Source organism: Ictidomys tridecemlineatus, chromosome 7, assembly GCF_052094955.1.
Source record: "Ictidomys tridecemlineatus isolate mIctTri1 chromosome 7, mIctTri1.hap1, whole genome shotgun sequence".
Lineage (NCBI taxonomy): Eukaryota > Metazoa > Chordata > Mammalia > Rodentia > Sciuridae > Ictidomys > Ictidomys tridecemlineatus.
This window is the reverse complement of record NC_135483.1, coordinates 66,865,499-66,879,115: the sequence shown is the minus strand read 5'-3', so window position 1 is coordinate 66,879,115 and position 13,617 is coordinate 66,865,499. Positions and strand designations below refer to the sequence as shown.

General features: G+C 35.0%; 1 protein-coding gene across 6 annotated transcripts in view; it reads left to right on the top strand.

The window, feature by feature from the left end:
* Nucleotides 1-13,617, top strand: part of Pde7a (phosphodiesterase 7A) — a 104,181-nt gene that overhangs the window by 40,596 nt on the left and 49,968 nt on the right. The window contains exon 1 of one of the 6 annotated variants that reach the window (XM_021724906.3): nucleotides 10,662-10,878. The exons of the other annotated variants lie outside the window; for them this stretch is intronic. Coding sequence (XP_021580581.2) covers nucleotides 10,819-10,878 — 60 coding nt within the window. The 5' untranslated portion in view covers nucleotides 10,662-10,818. Of the gene's footprint in view, nucleotides 1-10,661; nucleotides 10,879-13,617 lie in introns of those variants that run through there. 6 annotated transcript variants of the gene reach the window in all.

The window sequence follows — 13,617 nt, the reverse complement described above, 5'->3', positions numbered from 1 at the left end:
GCTATAGCTTGCCTTCATCTTCTGATGGTACTGAAGGAGCCATGGTTGTGGGTAGGCTGGATTTGAACCAAAATATTCACTGTTCTAGTCCCAAAGGGCATTCATTGAGCTTTCTTGTCACTTTTTTTTTTTTTTTTAATTCAAAGACACTTTTTCTGACCTTGACATTACTGAGGTGTCCAGAGAGCAAGGAACATTATCTGTATCTATATTTATTGTATGTGTGAGAAAAAGAAAACAGATGGGGAGCATTGCTGTGTAGTTTGAACAATTACCATTTGTGAGTTTTGGCTTTCAAACCTCCAAGTCCTCTTCTGTTTGTGAGCCCGAAGGTTTTGGGTTAAGCCATCTTTTCTTCTCTCTGGGTTATTTTAGCATACCATCTTGAGCGGAGATTATTCCCAGATTGCCCCCTCTAGCTCAGCTCTCTTTCCAAGCCTTGAGACCCATATGCCTAACTGCTGAATGGACATTTCCACTTATTTGTCCCAGACACTTAATCCCTCTCATGAGACACGAAAGCAAAGCAACCTCTGAGTTCTCATTACTTTTCTTTTCCTTATGGCCATTGTCCTGATCTGGACCTTAATCTCTTCTGGATTAAGGCAACAACCTTTTTACAGATCTCCCTCAAGACTTAAGTATTCCACTGTGCTACACCTTTCCATACAGCAGGACATAAAGTACTTTTCACAAAATGCAATGTGTTGCATTTTATACTAGATAAAGTCCCTCGGGATCCCCTTTTTCTTTGAATACAATTCAGTTTCCTTAATAAGATTGACAAAAATCTTTATTACTTCTCTAGTCTCAACCCCCTCACCACTTCCCATTTTACACTCTAACTGTATTAAACTTTCTTTGAAATTCACTTTTATTGTGGTATAATGTACACACAATTTGATGAATTTTAACAAGTATGTACACCCTTGCAGTTAATATCCCAGTCAAGATATGTACTCTTCAGTCACCCAGAAAGGTTTCTTGGGTCCTTTTGCAGTCAGTCCCTCCAGCTCCTGCCTCAGGTAGCCACTGAGCTGATTTCTATCACTGTGTAAGAGTTGTGCCTTTTCTAGAACTTCATATAAGAGAATCATACTAAATGTACTCATTTTCTGGCTTGACTTAGCACAATGCATTTGAGATTTATCTACAACATACTTTAGTAGTTTGGAATTTATGGATTATTTTGAGCAAAATTGACATTTGACAACACTGTTTTCCAGTCCATAATATGTATTAGTTCCCTAGGACTGCCAAAAGAATGTATCAAAAACTAGATAGTTCAAAACAACAGAAATTTGTTTCTCAAAAATTTACTGGCCAAAAGTCTTGAAATCAAGGCATCTCTCAGGGTGGTGCTCTCCAAAGGCTGTAGGAGGAAACCTCCTTTGCTCTTTCAGTTCAGGGTGGCTGACAGCAATCCTTGGCTTTCCTTACTTTGAAGAAGCACCCCTTCAGTCCCTGCTTTTATTTTCACATGGCCTTTCCTCTGTGTTTCAGTGTCTTTGTCTAGATTTCCTGCTTCCTTACAGAACACTAGTCATACTAGATTTAGAGCCCATCCTAATCTACCATGTTCTCATTTACATTTGCAAAGACCCTTTTTCCAAATAAAATCATATTCAAAGGTACTTCAGGGTCAGATTGTTTTTGTTTGTTTGTTTGTTTGTTTTTGTTTTTGTTTTTGCAGTGTGGGAGATGGAACCCAGTGCCTCACATAAGTTAGCAAATGCTCCACTACCGAGCTACATCCCCAGTCTCAGGATTAGAATTTTGACAGTATCTTTTGGGGAAACACAACCCCACAGCAACTTGATGTGTTTCTCCATTTATTTAGATCTTTAATTAATCTCTAAAATATTTTAAAGTTTTCAATATACAGATCTTGCACATATTATTCTCTTAAGTTTATCTGTATGTATTTTATATTTGTGGATGTTTTTCCAAATTGTATTTTTAAAATTTCATTTTTCAATCTTATTTATGGTATATAAAAATACAGTTGACATTTTTATATTGACCTTGTGTCTCTTGACCTCGATAAATTTTATTAGTTCTAGTAGCTTTTTAATAGAGTCTAGGATTTTCCACACAGTTATGTTGTCTGCAAATAAAGCTACTTTTCTTCCTCCTTTCCAATTTTTATGTCTTGTGTTTTTTTTTCTTGCTTTAATGTGTTGGCTTTGACTTTTAATATTGTGTTGACTGGTAGAGCAGACATTCTTACCTTGTTCACAATTTTAGGGCAAAAGCATTTAACCTTTTATTGTTAAGCATGATGATAGCTGTAATTTTCTGCAGATGTCCTTTCTCAGGGAGGGAACTTTTCTTCTATTCCTAGTTCAGTAAAAGTGTTTATTATAAATGAGTATTGAATTTTGTCAAATGATTTTTTAAAAAATCAGTTGAGCTCAGAGTATCATTTTAATTTTTATTCTTTTAATGTTGAATCACATTTATTATTCTTTTGAATGTTAAATCAATTTTGGATTCCCAGAATAATCTCTACTTTTGATAATATATTTCCTTCTTATATATTATTGGATTTTATTTAGTAATAATTTTTAAGAATTTTGTGTCTGTGTTTATAAGGGATATTATTTAGTCTGTGGTTTCCTTTTTTTTTTTTTAAATGTCATTATTTGGTTTTGGTATCAGTTGATTTTCAGTTGATCTTGGTGTAGTTTTCATTATTCTTCCTGTATGGAGTTCATTGAACTGCTTTGAATTGTAGATTGATAGTTGTCATCACATATGAAATTTTGGGGCCATTATTGCTTCCATGGTGCTTACTACCTTTTCCTCTTGGGAGCCTTAATAACTGTATGAAACTACTTGATATTACCCCACAGGTTTAGATTCCCCTTGCCCTTCTTTCTATGCAGCAGTTTGGATAATTTCTAATGATCGTTTCTTTTGTAATGTCTTAACGGTTATGGTTAAGCCCAACTTTGAATTTTTTATTTTTAGATATTATATTTTTCAGCTATAGATAATTATTATTTTTAAGTTTCAATTTTTTTGATGTGTGCATATTTTCCTTTAAATCTATGGATATACTAATAATATTTTCAAATCCTTGTCTACAATTCCATTATCTTGATCAGAGGTTTTTTTTGTGTGTGTGTGCTGAGGATTGAACCCAGAGGCATTTAACCACTGAGCCGCATCTCCAGTCCTTTTTAAATTTTGAGACAGGATCTCGTTAAGTTGCTTAGAGCCTTGTAAATTGCTGAGGCTGGCTTTGAAAAACTTGTTATCCTCCTGCTTCAGCCTCCCAAGCCTCTGGGATTATAGGTGTGTGTTACCATGCCTGGTGATTAGTTTGTTTTGATTGGCTGATTTTTTTTCTCTTCCAATTTGAGGTCATGTTTTCTAGTTTAGTCTTTATTTAATTGTAAATTTTGATTTTTTTCCTTTAAAACAGCATCTTGAATTTTGATCTGGTAGGCAGTATAGTTGCTTGCAGATGTATTTGATTGTCTTGGCTTTTTATAAGCTTTGTTAGTGTAGTTCTACAAAAGTGCTGTCTGATAGAACTGCACTGACAGGCTAGTTTTGCCTTCTTCTCATTAAGGTATGACATTTCTGCAATCTCCTTGGAATGTCTCGGGTATTCTGTGAGATCTCCTTACTATGGGTGGTTGGGAATCACATTATTTCCCATCCCTATTGTAGTGATTCTTATCCTTTTCCTGTCCTCATGGAGTCTTATTCTACACATGCCCAGTTTGTATTCAGCCATAGACTCAAGGGACTCACCTTTAAACTTCTAGAGCTCCTTGTCTTCACAGCTCTCTCCTCTCTGGTATTCAGCCCTGCAAATTACATTAAAGGTGATATTGTTGTACACATCTGCAGATTTCAGAGGCCTCAACCTAACTGAACTCCATTCTTTTCTTATCTCCTCACTTTGTGGGACTGCTGTGCTTTGAAGGATTCTCTGCTTTATTTCTAGGTGTGGTGACTGCTTACAGGGGAAACCTGGACAGTCACGGGCCTCACCTTGGTTTTTCTCCCCTTCTCTCTGGGAACCAAGCCCTGTTGTGGTTTAACATCTAAAAACAGTGTTTCATATTAAAAGCATAGCTGTGTAATTGTTTATGATGGGAAAACTAGGCCAATACCAGTTACCGTATAATTTACGGAACTTTGTTTATATTTTAGTGGCCAAGATTTAGCTTACCTTTGATAATTTGAACATATTGCTTTTTCTGCCTTGAGCTCTTTTTCCTACCTTTTGTACCTGATAAACACTCATCATGTCAGAGTCAGATTCTGTCATTTTTTTCCTAGTAGTTTTCCTTCATGCTACCAAATCTAGGTTAGATGCCATACTTGCCATACTCATAACCCTGAACATTTGCTTGTAATTGTAATTACTTGTTGTATATTGTATCCCCAGGGCCTAACACAATGAGGATCTCAAAATCAATCTCTCACCCTTTCTCCATGCAGTCGTAGATGTGGAGATGAAATGTACTGAAGTGCTTTAAGTAAACGTTTTTGTGCTTCTTATTTGATTACTTTGGAGAGGGTGGCAACTATTGGCCAATGCCATTCTTATTCAGAAGTTTTCTTTTTAAATTTGCATATTTCTTCAGAGATTACTATTTTTGTTCTCTAATGTCTGTCATAAATATTTTTGTGTATACTTACCTACAAATAGTGGTCTGTTCATCATAATTTTAAAAGGGAAGTTTTTTCCCCCAATCTACAAATAGGTCTCATTAAAAAGTATTTCTCAGCTGGGTGCAGTGGTGCACGCCTGTAATCCCAGCAGCTCAGGAGGCTGAGGTGGGAGGATCAGGAGTTCAAAGCCAACCTCAGCAAAAGCGAAGTGCTAAACAACTCAGTGAGACCTTGCCTCTAAATAAAAGGGAATGTGGCTCAGTGGTCAAGTGCCCCTGAGTTCAATCCCTGGTACAAAAAAAAAAAAAAAAAAAAGGATTAAAATAAAAACCTCTAACTACTTGTCATAGTAGCTTTGAATAAACCAATATGGTGAGGTCTTATGTGGTATGTGGAGGTATATGCACTGTCTCATTGAAGAGCCTTTAATATTAATAGTTTTCTTATAAAGACTTATTTGATTATTGAATTGAAGAAAATATATTTATGTTGTGATAATCTTATATCTTTTACTTATCAGAAAAGAATGTTTTTAGTTTCCATTTCATAGAGGTTTTGAGTAATTGCATTTTATTTTAATATTCCTAATAGAAAGATTTGTTGTGAATTTGGTTCAATTTTGCTTTAAGTTTAAAATTGAAATTGTCGGCACACATGAAATTATGAGCTGTCCTTATAGTACTGTAGAATCTTAGAACTAGCAGAGATCTTGGGAGTCATTTGTTCTAACTTGCCCCATAAGCTCCTTGATGGAGACTAGTTTGAGGCAGTTCTTTTCAGTTTTCATGGTTCTAATTGTAGAAAGTTACTAGAAACTGTAGTAAGTTCTTACAGTGGTAATGTTGGGTCAAATTCTATTTTCCATAAACAATTGAACATTAGTCTTACAGCTCTGTCTTCTATAATTTCAAAGAATTAAGCTGCTGCTTTTTATTTTGCCTTATAGCAGTTTAATACCTATTTTGTCTCTTCTTATTCTTTGCCTGAAGCATCTCAGTTGTAAATCTCATAGATAGTATTCCTATCTGCATTTTAAAATGTTCAGTATATATGCATCTTCAATAGTACTGTTCAGAACTGAATTCAGTGTTGTAAATGTGGCAGGTATTAAGGACAGTAGTGCATCCTTGGCTTGAATATTTAACTGACTTTCAGTGCCTTCTAAGATTACCTTCACCAATTGTCTCTTATTGACCTAGAATTTAAACATGCTGGCCTTTTTTTTTTTTTTAAAGAAATTAAAAAAACCTTAACAATTTAGCCAGGTGTGGTAATGTGTGCCTATAGTCCCAGCTACTATAGGAAGATCCCCTGAGCTCAGGACTTCAAAGCCAGCCAGGGCAACATAGCAAAACTGTGCCTCTTAAGAGTCTTAAGGCCTTTGAATTGAGCTAGCTGGGCATTACAAACCCTGTCTCTTAAAAAACAAGCAAAGAGGGGTTGGGGTTGTAGCTTAGTGGTAGAGCGCTTGTCTATCCTGGGTTCAATCCTCAGCACCACATAAAAATAAACAAAAATTGTGTCCATCTACAACTAAAAATTTTTTAAAAATCCAAATAAACAACAAAAACTTCAAATTTTAAAACCCATTTCTATTTTTCTATGTATACACAATTTATTTATGTCAAAATGTAGACAAAAGCTTTTTAGTTAATTTTTTAATTCAGCATACTGATTTATCCTTTATATTTTGTATGCATATTTGATATACTTTTGTCTAAGCTCCATGTTGGTGAATAAACTGTGGATCAGGACAGATCAAAAGAAAAATTCTGTTAGTTAACTCTAGATTGTTCTACTAGTTGGACATTAGGTACTTATCTCTTGGTATTGGTTGGGGCTCACATTGCTCTTTTTTTGTTCTTAAGCATGATACCAGAGACTTTGTAGCCTTGTTGCCGTTAAGGTATCCAAGCCTGTGACTTAGAGTACACCATTGTGTGCTCCTTTTCTATGTTCAACCTCTGCAGTTATGGGCTTTACACTATTGTATTTTTCCTTTTGGAAATAGTGTCAATATTTTCCAGTGTGTTTTATAACAATTTTTTATAGTTTTTAAGATATTATGAGCAGAGGTTTAACAAGCAGATCTTGTAAGTTCCTTGATATCATAGGTTGATGTTTTTCTGGATCAAAAGACTTGAATACTTGTGAAATGTCTAGGTGTTTTATTGCTTCCCAGGAGGAATCGCATACCTGTTTCCCTCAAGTATTGTGATACTGTATTATATACCAGAAATCTTAATTCACAGCTCTGGTTACCATATCTTTAAATTGTTTTTTTGTTTGATTTTTTGGATAAAGAAGCTTTGCTTTTTCCTCAGTTTTATAGTTCTTGAAATTCATACTGTTTGAAAAATTACAAACCCTGGTTTTTTAATAAAAGAAACAAACACAGACTTTTACTGTGATTTATTTATTATTCAAATGGCCTAGAATCAAAGTGATAAAAGTATAGTTGGGGGTTTTTACTATAGTGTTCACATTTTTTATCATAAATTTAGTTATAATTTTCTACAGACACTATATTTGTATAAAGAACTCTGTGATAGGCTATTTCTGTCCATTGGATTCCAAAATTATAGACACTGATGTCAATGCAGATGAGGTTCGCCTAATTTGGTCAAGAGAGGGACATGAGTCTCTATATAGGTAGTTAAAGGCCATTGCCAAGATTGACAGGTGTACTGTGGGTGGCAGAGTCCCAGGGATAAATTTGCTCTTGGATTACTTCTCTTAAGAAACAATGATCAAAGTCATACCTTTTTTCTATTGATCAAACCTAAAATAGGTTGGTTTTTAACTTAGTTTTTCAGATATTAGCCTTATAAACCCCAGAAAGATAATAAAGTTTTATACTTTGTTCTTGTAGTACAACTTTGTTTTGTAAAGTTTAACTGTAACCTATGCAGTAATTTTGCTAGGATAATCAACTACTTATTATCTTGCTGTATTTCACTAAGGATTTGAGACATTAATTAATACAAAAAAAGTTTATTAGTGTAAAAGAAGCAACTATTTGGCAACAGCCTTCGGGGTTTTTTTTTTTTTTATCTTACTGAAAATTAAGGAGCCCTATAACTTATGAAGATAAGTTAGTACTAAGTATGTCTCAAAATAAGAAATGGTTTTAAAGCCATTAGGTTCATGACATTCAAAAAGTTAAGCATACTACTTTAAGAAAAATTGTGTCATCTGAGATTTTTGTAATATTTGAGTAATGTAAATGTGTCATTAGCAATGGAAACTTTGTGATTTTAGTGTGAACTCTTTTAATTTATATAGAAAAATTTCTGATCTGAGAGCATTTTGTTTTGATTATTTCTGTATTACAGTGTCAGACATATAGTAGAAATTTGAGAACTAGATGCTGGGGAACCATCTTAGGGAGCCAGCCTGTTAGCTGGTATGGAAAATGAAAACTAAGAGCCTAGTCCTGCTAGGGGTCAGGGAAGGTTTCCCAGGCATTTAACTTGCATAGTGCAAGCTCCCCTCATGGACTGATGTGATTACAGTTAGGCTTGGAGTCGAGGTAAAGCTAGAGTGGTTAGGGCATTATCATTTTTAGATCTTAGATATTTTTAAAATTTGCTAAAATTTAAGGAAAGCCCACTCTGAGCTACCTATTCCTTCACAGATATGTTTAACCTCTATGAAGGGGAGGAAAAGAAGACACAGAGAGATGGTGATTTGCTCAGGGTCACTGAGCTCATTGCAACGAAGAAATAGACCTACACACTCATCTTCAAGCCCACTAGAGTTCTGAGATGGCAAAAATAATCTCAACAGAAATGGAGTGTAGCTCAGTGTAAGAGCACTTGCCTAGGAAGTACGAAGCCCTGGGTTCAATCCCCAGTACCACAAAATAAATCTCACCAGAACTTTGGGAACTGCCTTTCTTACTCTTTTATTTCTTCTCTGGATCTCAGTTTTAATTTCTTCCTTCTCTCCCTTTCAGTCCTTCTCTTTTAGACTAAAATTCAGATTCTTATGCTTACTCTTAGCCAAAAAGACATTTATAAAAATATCTTAAGTGTACAAAAAAACAGCAATTGTATTTGTGACAGTATTTGAGCAACTGATTGGAAAGGAAGCATGAAGAGAAGGGAAGCTAAGCATGATAGGAGTGGGCTGATTTAGAGTGTGCAACACAGGCCCAAGTGGCAGAGAATGACCCTGAAGCCCTTATTATCCACTGGCTCTGGCTGCACAACCTCCTACAAATGAGTATTGGGCTAAGACACACTCTGCTGCTTTGTCCTGTTCCCAGGCATCTTTGGAGTTTGACTGCTGAAACCATAGTGGGCTAGGGAGAATACTCAAAGACCCCAACACTGACATGTCAACCTGGTCTCATGACAAAATGAAAACATTGATTGATGTAAGGATTAGCATATTAAAGTTTGTTAGTCCTGTAGCAAGAAGTGAAAAGTTTTCAATTGAGGAAAATTTTGATTTAGATATGTAAATTTTTTTATGCTTCAGGTTGACAGGTGTAGAATTCTTTTATTATCTTTGTACTGAGGATTGGATAATGAAATTAGCATGAGTATTTGAAATACTCAGGCTCTATTCAAATATTTTAGAATTATCATTTGTTTACTGTGGATATGCAAATGGTTTTTATCTCCTGATGGACTGCTGTCCATGACACAAGTCTCTCAGTCCCATGTGTGTAAGTTTAAGCTGCTCTCATCTCTCTCCTAGACCTCTGCAATGGAAGCTGAATTGCCCTAAAACACCTGCATTTACTGACTGAAGTAGTCTTTCTAAAATCAAGTCTGCTCAACTACTTCAGTAGGATGAAGACAGTACACCTTCATGAGGAGGCCTCTGGTGATTCCCAGAGGTCTCGCCTGGGTTCCCCACTGCTCCAGGCTTGTCTGGCCCTGGCCTCCTGTGCTCAGGTTGCCCTGGTCTTCTGTCTTTTCTACTTGCCTTCCTTGGTTTTGTCTCCTGGGCCCAGGCTCTTCTTTGGTCTGCAAGACCATTCTGACACTCTGAAAATAAGTTCCTCACCTCTTAACTAGGTCAGACCCAGACTTTGTTGGCAGTTTCTGTGAACCTCATAGCTCTTGTTAAAATTGTAATTTCCAGTTTGTTTAATTTGATTACTGTAAATTCTAACTAAACAAGGGAAGGAGCTTTTTACTTAGTGCTTTTTTTCAATGATTTCATCTTTGCCATTGGGTACACAGCCTGGCACATAGTAACAGCTTAGTAAATATGCTAAACCCTTGAATGAAAGTTCATAAAAAGCTTTTTCTCATCAATACTACCCAAGACTGTGTAATGAACTGCAGGCTTGTTAGGGGACAAAGCCATCTGCGTATCCACAGTACACAAATGATGATTCTAAAATATTAAAAAGAGACTGAATAGTTAGTAGCCGCCTACTACTATGGATGGTCATGAAGATGGGTGAGTAGAGGCATAGTCTGTGATTAGATGGCTCACTCAGTCATGAGAGTAACACTTATACCAAAAATGTTAAGATATTAATGAGATTGCCAAGTGGTTTTGAGAATAATTTTAGTTATTTGAAAACGCACTGATCTTTGTCAGTAAATCCTGAACAAGTGAATTATAATGTTAAGTAGCACAGAGAATATTTATGACAGTCTCTAACGTTCATGAAGTGATTCTAGCTCCAAAGGAAATAAAAAGTTGAAGAAATTCAATGTTAGAAGTTGGAAAGAGTAAAATACATTAATATCTTCAAATGCAATGATTATGTCTGTGAAACTGGCCTATGTGGAAAGAATGAGGAAATTTTTAGTCCTGTAAAGTATTTTTTGAAAATTGTTTCAAGACATTCTCTTAGTATTAAGATTGTAGGAGTGTTTGGTGCTAGCCTGAGATCCCTTCTGTCTATATTTTGGGAGATTGTTAGGTCAGCTAGGGTTTTCCCCCCTCTTCCAGCATTACTTAAGCTGTTCTACTCTTGCACTGGGGTTGTGGCATTAAGCATGCCATGGATAAGAAGCCTGGCTGGGCAGTGCATTCTCAAAAGTCAGGTGCTTACTGTTGGAAGGCAGCTGCTTGAGGTTCAAGGCAGTTAGTGTCCCTCTCTTCTGCCTCGGGACAGCTGGTTGTTTATCAGACTCCTGAGAAGTCTTCCTTGCTCATTGCTCACTGGTAAAGGAGAGAGAGAGATTATGCAGCGGGCTTTTGATTGATTCAATGGGAATTACATTGATCTGGTGTCTGGCCTTGGTTCTTATAAAGTGGATCACTTCTAAGGTAGGCCATCTTCACTCTTAGGATTGTGATATCAACCATTAATGTGCATATTTGATAGGAATAAAACAGGTAATTTCTTCTCCTTTTGCCTCAGTTTCTATTTCTGTGATTAAGAGAGCCAGAGTTTTTTCTGCAAAAGGCTTAAAATTACTGTTTGCAAATTTTATTCTTACCTCACTTTATTCCTCTTCAAGTTTTTTTTAAACTATATTATTCCTGAGTATCAAAGTAGCTTTCTTCAGTTTCATTCCCTTAAAGAAGTTTTTATGATAAAAGAAGTTCAACTTTAAGTTTATAAAATAGAATAATTTAGGCTTTTGTCTATACATATTTTAAACATTTTTTTGGAGACTTGTTACTGATGTTTGACTATTCAACATATAATTATTGAGGATTTCTAAACAAAAATAAGCATTTTAGAAACTGAACTCACCCTCTGTCATATTCTCTTAAAGGTCTTTCTGCTGTTAAAACATATGCCTTAGCTATAATATATTGACAGAAGAGTAACTGTTTTTGAAGTTGAATTCTGAACATCAGGTTGCAGAAATTCTTGATGAAATGTTAGCTAGCTTGTTATTATTTAGACAAGAATAAAAAATAAGAAAATATTTAAGATTATACTATTTGAAATTATTTTTACTTTACTTCTAAAAAGATTATATCTTTCATCCATTATGACACTTTTTTCTTTCTGTATTAAGAAATTGAAAAGTATTAACATAAAATTTAAAAAGCTATCACTATTTGCTGAGTAACACTTTGCTGAGCAACATAGAGCTTTTATAAAGTTAATTTTCTTTTTCAAGCAAGACTTTAATCCCTGCTGTGTAATATTCACATCTAAGCAAAAATATTTTAAGTGTGTTTCTTACTTGGAGTGGTCTTCTTTTCTTAGTGAATATGATTGAAGCATAGTATACTCAAATTAAAAATTCTGGTGTATTAAAAGTTAAACATGAATTTTATTGCATTGACAGTTATTTACTTGTTTTTAAAGGATTAGCTTGCCAGGTTATACAAGGAAGGTCAATTTCATGTTAATAATGCATTAGGTGAATTATGGATGTTTTTGGAGTCTGTACTTTTTAATGCATCACCAAAAATGTAGAAGAATGCTAATATTTTATTTTTTTTAAAAAAAGAATAGGAAGTAGATCAATGCAATATTTGAATTCTTTGGGCATTCAAACTACAATGTGTTTTTCTAGTACATGGAAGATTAGTATATTCTGAAAATGCTCATTTTGCCTTATCAGAGAAAACTGGTTTTAGAATTTTGGCTGTGCTTCATCTATTGCTTGTGTGATACTGTCTTTTGGTGTTGTTAGCAAACATTTTATTTAGTGCTACTGTGTTTAAGCCTTGTAGCCATTAGTTTACTAATATGCAAAATGGGACTAATAAAGCCCACCTTATAGAGTTCCTGTGAGAATTAAATGTGATATTGTATGAAAGCACCAGCATCATTTTCTGTTGTTACTTTTACCATGTAAGAAAATACACTTGCTTTTGTGAGCTAGATCATATAGTGGAAAACTGAACAAAGTAAATACAATGTCACTTTAAATGTCTTTGCTGGGTTTTAAAACATCTATCTGTAAAAGTTATGTATTAATGAATACTAGGAACAATTTTAACTCCTTTTCTCATTTACCTTCAAATCAAATCTTTATGAAAGAATGGTTCACCCTGTTGAAACAGGTGATCGAGTGTCTTACCAGAGCCCACAGAACGCCTACGAACATGGCAGTGAACCCTTCGGAACCTTAACGTTTAACTTGTTTATGCTGTGGCTGTCAGTTTCTGATTAGCTCAGCCTCGCCCATGCTTTGACCTGTACTAGTTTGCTTTACAAGCTGTTCCCAGAATGGCTAAATTAGAAGAGTCACGAGTAGAAGCCTCAGTTATTTCCATTCACTGGTGAGGTGAGGTGGGAATGTGGATGGTAGCCCAGAGTGCTTTGTGACTGATGTGTGACATAGGATTTTGATGAAATTTGTTTTACTATTTTTATTAAGAGTAAAAGTTTGCTAGTATACATTTTTTTGGTATTAACAATTGTATTTTGCCTTTTAAACACAGTATTTGACCACATATTATCAGCATTTCTCACAGCTTTTTGTTCATTTCATTTCAATTAAAAAGATTTAACCAATTTAAGGCTTCAGAGCAAGACCATCCTACTGATTTTTTTTAATGACAACAGAATGCATTTTGATTCCTTGTACACAATTACAACACAACTTTACATTTCTATGGTTGTACATGATGGAGCGTCACACCATATGTGCAGTCATACATGTACCGAGGGTAATGATGTTCATCTCATTCTACCATCTTTCGTGTCCCCATGCACCCTCCCTATCCTTGTTCCCCTTTGCCCAATCAAAGTTTCTCCATTTTTCCCATGCCTCCCCTCTCCGTGTTATGGATCAATGACCATCTTTAAAGAAATGTATGTTAAGTTTGTACAACAGTCTTGGTGTATAGAACACATATAATTTTTTAAAGCAATATGATTCTAACATGGAAGTAAAATTTTATTGTTCCATTTCATAATTTATAGTATATTTTTCCAAAATGGATTATTTTAGATCACTTAGCAAGATAACTTAATAATATTCATCTTAACTTCTCAGTCATATTCATTAACAAAAGAGGATGCTTGGATGTACGAAGCAAGCATGCTCAAAGTGTTGTGCTTAAATGTGAATCTTACACACCAGGGATTAAAAT